A 9,321-nucleotide genomic window follows, 5' to 3' on the forward strand; every position below is an offset into this window, starting at 1 on the left:
TGGGAGGGACTGGGAGGGGATTGGGAGGCACTGGGAGGGGACTGGGAGGGACTGGGAGGCACTGGGAGGGGACTGGGAGGGGACTGGGAGGGATTGGGAGGGACTGGGAGGGGACTGGGAGGGACTGGGAGGGGACTGGGAGGGACTGGGAGGCACTGGGAGGGGATTGGGAGGGACTGGGAGGGCACTGGGGGACACTGGGAGGGACTGGGAGGCACTGGGAGGCACTGGGAGGGACTGGGAGGGGATTGGGAGGCACTGGGAGGGGACTGGGAGGGACTGGGAGGGGACTGGGAGGGACTGGGAGGCACTGGGAGGGGATTGGGAGGGACTGGGAGGGCACTGGGGGACACTGGGAGGCACTGGGAGGCACTGGGAGGGACTGGGAGGGTATTGGGAGGCACTGGGAGGGACTGGGAGGCACTGGGAGGGGATTGGGAGGCACTGGGAGGGGATTGGGAGGCACTGGGAGGCACTGGGAGGGACTGGGAGGGGACTGGGAAGGACTGGGAGGCACTGGGAGGCACTGGGAGGGACTGGGAGGGGACTGGGAGGCACTGGGAGGGGACTGGGAGGGGATTGGGAGGCACTGGGAGGGGACTGGGAGGGGACTGGGAGGCACTGGGAGGCACTGGGAGGGGATTGGGAGGGACTGGGAGGCACTGGGAGGGACTGGGAGGGGACTGGGAGGGGATTGGGAGGCACTGGGAGGGGATTGGGAGGCACTGGGAGGGGACTGGGAGGGGACTGGGAGGCACTGGGAGGGGATTGGGAGGGACTGGGAGGGGATTGGGAGGCACTGGGAGGGACTGGGAGGGGACTGGGAGGCACTGGGAGGGGACTGGGAGGGACTGGGAGGGGATTGGGAGGGGATTGGGAGGGGACTGGGAGGGACTGGGAGGGGACTGGGAGGGCACTGGGAGGGACTGGGAGGGACTGGAAGGCACTGGGAGAGACTGGGAGGGGACTGGGAGGGCACTGGGAGGGGATTGGGAGGCACTGGGAGGGGATTGGGAGGCACTGGGAGGGACTGGGAGGGACTGGAAGGCACTGGGAGAGACTGGGAGGGGACTGGGAGGGCACTGGGAGGGGATTGGGAGGCACTGGGAGGGGACTGGGAGGGCACTGGGAGGGACTGGGAGGCACTGGGAGGGACTGGGAGGGGACTGGGAGGGCACTGGGAGGGGATTGGGAGGCACTGGGAGGGGATTGGGAGGCACTGGGAGGGACTGGGAGGGACTGGAAGGCACTGGGAGAGACTGGGAGGGGACTGGGAGGGCACTGGGAGGGGATTGGGAGGCACTGGGAGGGGACTGGGAGGGCACTGGGAGGGACTGGGAGGCACTGGGAGGGACTGGGAGGGGACTGGGAGGCACTGGGAGGGACTGGGAGGGACTGGGAGGGGACTGGGAGGGACTGGGAGGGACTGGGAGGGATTGGGAGGGACTGGGAGGGGATTGGGAGGCACTGGGAGGCACTGGGAGGGATTGGGAGGGACTGGGAGGGGACTGGGAGGGGATTGGGAGGCACTGGGAGAGCCCCGGGGGCAGACCGGAAGTCGTGGCCCGCCCGGGCGGGACTAGGGTTTGATTGACAGTTCCCCACCCCGCCCCCGAGGGGGGAGCCGAAGCGGAAGCTGCCGCCGGCGCGGGGCGGGCCCAGGCCCTTTGATTGACGTCCCGCGGGGCAGCGGCCGGCGGCGGCAGACCGGAAGTGGGGCGGAGCTTCGCCTCCGTCCCGGCAGGCACCGCGCGGGGCCTGGGCCGCCCCGGAGCCTCCTTCCCTTTTCCCTTTCTCCCTTCTTCTGGCCCCGGGAACCCTTTCCCCTTCTCCCGCTCGGATTCGCGGGACCAGCCCCCCCCCCCCCCCACGCCCCCACCCGGCCCCCCCCGGGCGTGACGTCATCGCCATGACGCTGTTCCACTTCGGCAACTGCTTCGCCCTGGCTTACTTCCCCTACTTCATCACCTACAAGTGCAGCGGCCTGTGAGCGGGGGGCTGCGGGCACCGGGAGGGGGTCTGGGGGGCACTGGGAGCAGTGGGAGGGGGTCTGGGGGGGCACTGGGAGCAGTGGGAGGGGGCGTGGGGGGGGCACTGGGAGCAGTGGGAGAGGGTCTGGGGGGGCACTGGGAGCAGTGTGGGGGGGTCTGGGGGGGCACTGGGAGCAGTGGGAGGGGGCGTGGGGGGCACTGGGAGCAGTGGGAGAGGGTCTGGGGGGGCACTGGGAGCAGTGGGAGGGGGTCTGGGGGGGCACTGGGAGCAGTGTGGGGGGGTCTGGGGGGGCACTGGGAGCAGTGGGAGGGGGCGTGGGGGGCACTGGGAGCAGTGGGAGAGGGTCTGGGGGGGCACTGGGAGCAGTGGGAGGGGGTCTGGGGGGCACTGGGAGCAGTGGGAGGGGTCTGGGGGGGCACTGGGAGCAGTGGGAGGGGGGTGTGGGGGGGCACTGGGAGCAGTGGGAGGGGGCGTGGGGGGCACCGGGAGCAGTGTGGGGGGGACTGGGAGCAGTGGGAGGGGGTCTGGGGGGCACTGGGAGCAGTGTGGGGGGATGTGGGGGGATGTGGGGGCAGTGGGGAGGGTCCTGGGGGGTTACTGGGAGTAACTGGTGTGCGCTGGGAGCAGGTCTGAGTACAGCGCCTTCTGGCGGTGCGTCCAGGCAGGAGCCACATACGTGCTGGTGCAGCTGGTGAAGGTGAGGCTGGCAGCGCTGGGAGGCACTCTGGGGGCACTGGTTTGGACTGGGAGGGGATTTGGGGGCACTGGTTTGGACTGGGAGGGGATTTGGGGGCACTGGTTTGGACTGCGAGGCACTGGGAAGGGATTGGGGGGCACTGGTTTGGACTGGGAGGGGACTGGGGGGCACTGGTTTGGACTGGGAGGGGATTTGGGGGGCACTGGTTTGGACTGGGAGGGGATTGGGGGGCACTGGTTTGGACTGGGAGGGGATTTGGGGGGCACTGGTTTGGACTGGGGGGCACTGGGAAGGGATTGGGGGGCACTGGTTTGGACTGGGAGGCGATTTGGGGGGCACTGGTTTGGACTGGGAGGCGATTTGGGGGGCACTGGTTTGGACTGGGAGGGGATTGGGGGGCACTGGTTTGGATTGGGAGGGGATTGGGGGGCATGGTTTGGACTGGGAGGGGATTTGGGGGCACTGGTTTGGACTGGGAGGGGATTTGGGGGCACTGGTTTGGATTGGGAGGGGATTGGGGGGCACTGGTTTGGACTGGGGGGCACTGGGAAGGGATTGGGGGGCACTGGTTTGGACTGGGAGGCGATTTGGGGGGCACTGGTTTGGACTGGGAGGGGATTGGGGGGCACTGGTTTGGATTGGGAGGGGATTGGGGGGCACTGGTTTGGACTGGGAGGGGATTTGGGGGCACTGGTTTGGACTGGGAGGGGATTTGGGGGCACTGGTTTGGACTGGGAGGGGATTTGGGGGCACTGGTTTGGATTGGGAGGGGATTGGGGGGCACTGGTTTGGACTGGGAGGGGATTTGGGGGCACTGGTTTGGACTGGGAGGGGATTTGGGGGCACTGGTTTGGATTGGGAGGGGACTGGGGGGCACTGGTTTGGACTGGGGGGCACTGGGAGGGGATTTGGGGGGCAGTGGTTTGGACTGGGAGACACTGGGAGGGGATTGGGAGGCATTGGAGGGGACTGGGGGGGGTCAGTGGTCTATATTGGTTCACACTGGTCTGAACTGGTTTGTTTCCAGATGCTCTTCTTGGCTACTTTCTTCCCTACCTGGGAAGGGCCTTCGGGTGGCTACGACCTGGTGGGGGTAAGGTCCCAGTATGGTTCTAGTCTGACCCCAGTTTGATCCCAGTCTGATCCCAATTTGATCCCAGTCTGGTCCCAGTATGGCCCTGGTCTGGTCCTAGCCTGGTCCCGGTCTGGTCCCACTATGATCCTGGTCTGGTCCCAGTCTGATCGCAGTCTGGTCCCAGTCTGGTCCCAGTATGGCCCCACTATGGCTCCAGTATGGTCCCTGCTTGTCCCAGCCTGTCCCCAGCCTGTCCCCAGCCTGTCCCAGCCTGTCCCCAGCCTGGCCCCAGCCTGTCCCCAGCCAGTCCCAGCCTGTCCCCAGCCAGTCCCAGCCTGTCCCAGCCTGTCCCAGTCCCCTCCCAGTTCCCCCCCCCCGGCCTCCCTCCCAGCTGCTCCCCGGCTCCCCCTGCAGGAGTTCCTGAGGGCCACGGTGGACGCCGCGGACCTGGGGGGGCTGCAGCTGGCCCTGGGCCGGGGGGGAGGCCGCGGGGAGCTGCGGATCCTGGTGGCCGCCCTGGGCTGGGCCAGCGCCGAGCTCCTGACCTCCAGGTGAGTGCCCTGCTGGGGAGCCCCTGGGGGATCTGCTAGGGATCTGCGGGGGATCTGTTGGAGGGCTGGTAGGGAGCCGCTGGGGGTCTGCGGGGGATCCGCTAGGGATCTGGGGGGGAATCTGGTGGAGGTCTGCTAGGGATCTGCTGGGGAGCCACTTGGGATCTGCTGGAGATCTGCTAGGGATCTGCTGGGCATCTGCGGGGGAATCTGCTGGAGGTCTGTTAGGGATCTGCTGGGGAGCCACTTGGGATCTGCTGGAGATCTGCTAGGGATCTGCTGGGCATCTGCGGGGGAATCTGCTGGAGGTCTGCTAGGGATCCACTGGGGATTTGCTAGGGATCAGCTGGGGAGCCGCTTGGGAGCTGCCGGGGATCTGCTAGGGATCTGCCAGGGGATCTGCTTGGGGTCTGCTGGAGGTTTGCTAGGGAGCTGCTGGGGATTTGCTAGGGATCTGCCAGGGAGCTGTTTAGGATCTGCCAGGGATCTGCCTGGGAGCCACTTGGGATCTGCGGGGGGTCTGCTAGGGATCCACTGGGGATTTGCTGGGGAGCTGCTTGGGATCTGCCAGGGCTCTGCTAGGGATCTGCTGTGGAGCTGCTTGGCATCTGTGGGGGATCTGCTAGGGATCTGCTGGAGGTCTGCTGGGGAGCTGTGGGGGATTTGCTAGGGATCCGCTGGGGAGCTGCTAGGGATCCGCTGGGGAGCTGCTAAGGATCCGCTGGGGAGCTGCTAGGGATCCACTGGGGAGCTGCTTGGGAACTGCTGGGGAGCTGCCAGGGCTCTGCTAGGGCTCCGCTGGGGAGCTGCTTGGGATCCGCTGGGGATTTGCTAGGGATCTGCTTGGGAACTGCTGGGGAGCTGCCAGGGCTCTGCTAGGGCTCTACCAGGGAGCTGCTTGGGATCTGTGGGGAGTCTGCTAGAGAGCCACTGGGGATCCACTGGAGGTCTGCTAGGGATCCGCTGGGGAGCCACTTGGGATTTGCTAGGGATCTGCCAGGGATCTGCTAGGGAGCCACTTGGGATCTGCGGGGATCTGCTAGGAAGCCACTGGGAATCTGCCGGGGAGCTGCTTGGGATCCGCTGGGGATCCACTGGGGGTCCACTGGGGACCTGCTAGGGAACCGCTGGGGAGCTGCTTGGGAGCTGCTGGCGAGCTGCTGGGGAGCCACTGGGGATCTGCTAAGGAGCCACTGGGGATCTCCTAGGGAGCTGGCAGGGCCAGAGGGGCTGGAGGGGGGGCTGTGGGGCCTGGGGGAGCCCCTTCTCCCTAGCTGGAGGTGGGATCTGGTGGGATCCAGGGAGATCAGGAGGGTGATCTAGAAGGATGGAGGAGTCTGGAGAGGTCTAGGGGTCTGAGCTCCTTGCTTCCTGGTGAGTGGTTGAGGGATCCACTGGGAGCTGGGGAGGGGGGGAGGGTCTGCAGGGGCTCTGTGGTGTCTGGGGGAGCCTCTCCTCGCCTTTTTGGGGTGGGATCCATTGGGATCTGGGGGACTCTGTGGGGATCTAGAGGGATCTAGGAGTGTGGAGAAGTCTGGGGGCTCTGGGCTGTGCCAGCACCAAGCTCCTCACCTCCTGTTGACTGCAGGATCCACTGGAGACCCAGTGGGATCTACTGGGATCTAGTGTGTGTGTGTGAGGGGTCTGCAGGGTCTGTGGTGCCTGGGGAAGTCCTCATTACATGTTGGCGAGAGAGAGAGATTTAGTGGGATCCATTGGGATGTGGAGGGATCTAGAGGAATCAAGAGATCTGGAGAGGTCTAGGGCCCCTTTCCTCAGCCAGTGTCAAGCTCCTGGCTTCCTGGTGAGTGACTGAGGGAGCTACTGGAGATCCACTGGGGATCTTCTGGGATGTAGAAGAGATAGAGGGGTCTGGAGGGGGTCTGTGGTGCCTGGGGTGGGATCATCACTTGTTTGAGGTGGGATCTAGTGGGATCCATTGGCATCTAGAGGGGATCTAGGGGTCGGGGGGGTCATCTGCGAGGCAGATAGGAGGGTCTAGGGGCTCTGGGCTGGGCCAATATCTCCTGGTGAGCATGGGATCCACTGGGATCTACTGAGATCCATAAGAATGTGGTTAGGATCTAGAGGTCTGGGGGCTCTGGCCTGGGCCAATACCTCCTGGTGAGTGTGGGAGCAGTGGGATCCATAAGGATCTGGCCAGGATCTAGGGGTCTAGGGGCTGGCTGGGCCAACATCTCCTGGTGAGTGTGGGATCCACTGGGATCTACTGAGATCCATACAAATCTGGCCAGGATCTAGGGGTGTAGGGGCTCTGGGTTGGGCCAGCACCTCCCCATCAGCATGGGATCCATTGGGATCGAGGGAAGGGATCTAGAGAGATCTCAAGGAGCGATAGGAGCGCATGGGGGTCCATGGGGGTCTGTGGTCTCGGGGTGGGGGGCAGTGGGGAGGTGTCTGGGAGCTGGGGGAAGGGATCTGCAGGGATCCACAGGGGATCCATAGGGGTCTGGGTCCCCACAGGTGCGTGCCGCTGTGGGTGGGGGCGCGGGGGGTGGAGTTCGACTGGAGGCATCTCCAGATGGGGCTGGACTCCAACATCAGCCTGGTGAGCAACGGGGAGGGGGGCTGGGGGGGACTGGGAAGGGGCTGGGAGGGGACTGGGAGGGGAGTGGGAGGGACTGGGAAGGGAGTGGGAGGGGCTGGAAGGGAACTGGGAAGGGACTGGGGAGGGGAGTGGGAGGGACTGAGGGAGGACTGGAGAGTACTGAGGAGGGATTGGGGGGCACTGGGAGGGGCTGGAGGGGACTGGAAGGGGCTGGAGAGGACTGGGAGGGGGCGGGAAGGGACTGGGAGGGGAGTGGGAGGGACTGAGGGGGGAGTGGAGAGAACTGGGAAGGGATTGGAGGGAACTGATGGGGCTGGAGGGGAGTGGGAGGGACTGGAGGGGACTGGAGAGAACTGAGAAGGGGCTGGGAGGGGCTGGAAGAGACTGGGAAGGGAGTGGAGAGAACTGAGGAGGGACTGGGGGGCAGTGGGAAGGGACTGGGAGGGACTGGGAAAGGACTGGGAGAGGCTGGAGGGGACTGGGAGGGGACTGGAAGGGGCTGGAGGGAACGGGGGGGGATTGGGGGAGGCTGAGAGGCATTAATTAGCCTTGAGGGATTAGTTATCTCGGGGGTGTTGCTAATTAACTCTTAATTACCCTTCTGGCTCCTTAAAACTGGGGGGGGGGGGGGGGGGGGGGGCTTATTGTCTACTAATTCCCCCCGGGGTGGAGCTAATTAGCTCGGGAGGGGCTGAATGAGCTCCAGGGGATGACAATGAGGCTGGACCAGAGTTAATTAATTACCTTGGGGAGGGGTTAATTAGCCCCTTAATGAGTGCCCCCCCCCCCCCAGGCCAGGCACGTGGCCGCCGCAGCCCTGCTGTGGGCCTCCGGCCGCCAGGATTTGCCGCCCCGCCTCCGCCTGCCCCTCGGCGGCCTCCTATTGGCTGCCGCCTACGAGGGCTTCCTGATTGGGTAAGGGAGGAGCTCTTCCCTCCCCCACCCCCCCCCGCCCGCCTCCGGGGTGGGACTTCCGGGCCGGGTGGCCAATGGGAGGTGCGGGGGGGGGGGCACTAGGAAAGGGGAATGGGGAAGGAAAGGGCACGGGGGAGGCTGGGAGGGGAACTGGGAGCACTGGGAGGGACTGGGAGGGGGTTAGAGAGGGACTGGGAGCACTGGGAGGGGGCTGGGGGGGCACTGAGAGGGGTTTTGGGGGGCTGGGAGCACTGAGAGGGGGCGGGGGGGGCACTGAGCGGTTTTGGGGGGGCTGGGAGGAGGTTTGGGGGGGAACTGGGAGCACTGGGAGGGAGCTGGGGGTGCACTGGATGGGACTGGGAGGGGGTTGGGGGGGAACTGGGAGCACTGGGACAGGGTTTGAGGGGCACTGAGAGGGGGTTTGGGGGGGGCTGAGGGGGCTGGGAGTACTGGGTGAGGGTTTGGGGGGTCCGGGAGGGGGTTGGGGGGGGCTGGGAGTACGGGGAGGGGGCTGGAGGGGCACTGGGTGGGACTGGGAGGGGGTTAGAGGGGAACTGGGTGCCCTGGAAGGGGGCTGGGGGGACTGGGAGGGGGTTTGGGGGTCACTGGGAGGGGGTTTGGGGGGGGCCGGGAGCAGCGGCATGCCCTGCCTCAGGCGTGGGGGTGTGGGCTTCCTGGGGGGTGGGGGGAGAGGGGGCGGAGCTTTGAGGCCCGCCTCAGCCAATCGGAGGCGCCTCCCCCGCTAACGCCCCGCCCCTTTTGCCTTGCAGGTGGGCGGGGCAAGCGCTGGGCTTGGGCCCCTGGGGGGCGCTGGGGCTGCGGGCGCTGGGGGCGGCCGGCCTGGGGCTGGGAGCCCTGCGGCTGCTGGTGCCCCTCCTGCCCCCCCCCCTGAATAAAGCCTCCCAGAGTGGATCTCAGCCCTCCCAGTGTGGGTCTCTGCCCTCCCAGTGTGGGTCTCTGCCCCCCCAGTGTGGTCTCTGCCCCCCCAGTGTGGGTCACAGCCCTCCCAGTGTGGGTCACAGCCCCCCCAGTGTGGGTCACAGCCCTCCCAGTGTGGGTCACAGCCCTCCCAGTGTGGGTCTCTGCCCTCCCAGTGTGGGTCTCTGCCCCCCCAGTGTGGGTCTCTGCCCTCCCAGTGTGGTCTCTGCCCCCCCAGTGTGGGTCTCTGCCCCCCCAGTGTGGGTCACTGCCCCCCCAGTGTGGGTCTCTGCCCCCCCTGTGTGGGTCACTGCCCTCCCAGTGTGGTCTCTGCCCCCCCAGTGTGGGTCTCTGCCCCCCCAGTGTGGGTCTCTGCCCCCCCAGTGTGGGTCTCTGCCCCCCCAGTGTGGGTCACAGCCCCCCCAGTATGGGTCACTGCCCTCCCAGTGTGGGTCACTGCCCTCCCAGTGTGGTCACTGCCCCCCCAGTGTGGGTCACTGCCCCCCCAGTAGCTCCCAGTTGCCTCCCAGTATGGACCAGCTGCACACAATTCCCTTTCCAGTTTATTCCCAGTGCCTCCCAGTCCCCTCCCAGTCCCCTCCCA

General features: G+C 66.5%; 1 protein-coding gene across 1 annotated transcript; it reads left to right on the forward strand.

The window, feature by feature from the left end:
* Nucleotides 1–1,576: 1,576 nt before the first annotated feature.
* On the forward strand, nucleotides 1,577–9,229 carry TMEM147 (transmembrane protein 147). The gene is made up of 8 exons (XM_068170830.1): nucleotides 1,577–1,986; nucleotides 2,620–2,689; nucleotides 3,717–3,782; nucleotides 4,179–4,315; nucleotides 6,800–6,884; nucleotides 7,678–7,799; nucleotides 8,570–8,727; nucleotides 9,186–9,229. Exons 1-8 carry the CDS (start codon nucleotides 1,910–1,912, stop codon nucleotides 9,227–9,229), a joined length of 759 nt encoding a protein of 252 aa, XP_068026931.1. The 5' UTR covers nucleotides 1,577–1,909.
* The last annotated feature ends 92 nt before the right edge of the window (nucleotides 9,230–9,321 follow it).

The sequence above is a fragment of the Melanerpes formicivorus genome, unplaced genomic scaffold (genome assembly GCF_026170545.1).
Source record: "Melanerpes formicivorus ecotype bairdi unplaced genomic scaffold, bMelFor1.0.p_v2 SCAF_643, whole genome shotgun sequence".
In the NCBI taxonomy this organism is placed as follows: Eukaryota; Metazoa; Chordata; class Aves; order Piciformes; family Picidae; genus Melanerpes; species Melanerpes formicivorus.

What these genes read in the sequence shown, in the direction of transcription:
- TMEM147 (XM_068170830.1), top strand. Translation starts at nt 1,910, where the DNA reads ATGACGCTGTTCCACTTCGGCAACTGCTTCGCCCTGGCTTACTTCCCC. An exon ending in TGGACTCCAACATCAGCCTG is followed by an intron (nt 6,885 to 7,677) that starts GTGAGCAACGGG and finishes CCCCCCCCCCAG; the next exon opens with GCCAGGCACGTGGCCGCCGC. An exon ending in TGGATCTCAGCCCTCCCAGT is followed by an intron (nt 8,728 to 9,185) that starts GTGGGTCTCTGC and finishes CTGCCCTCCCAG; the next exon opens with TGTGGTCACTGCCCCCCCAG.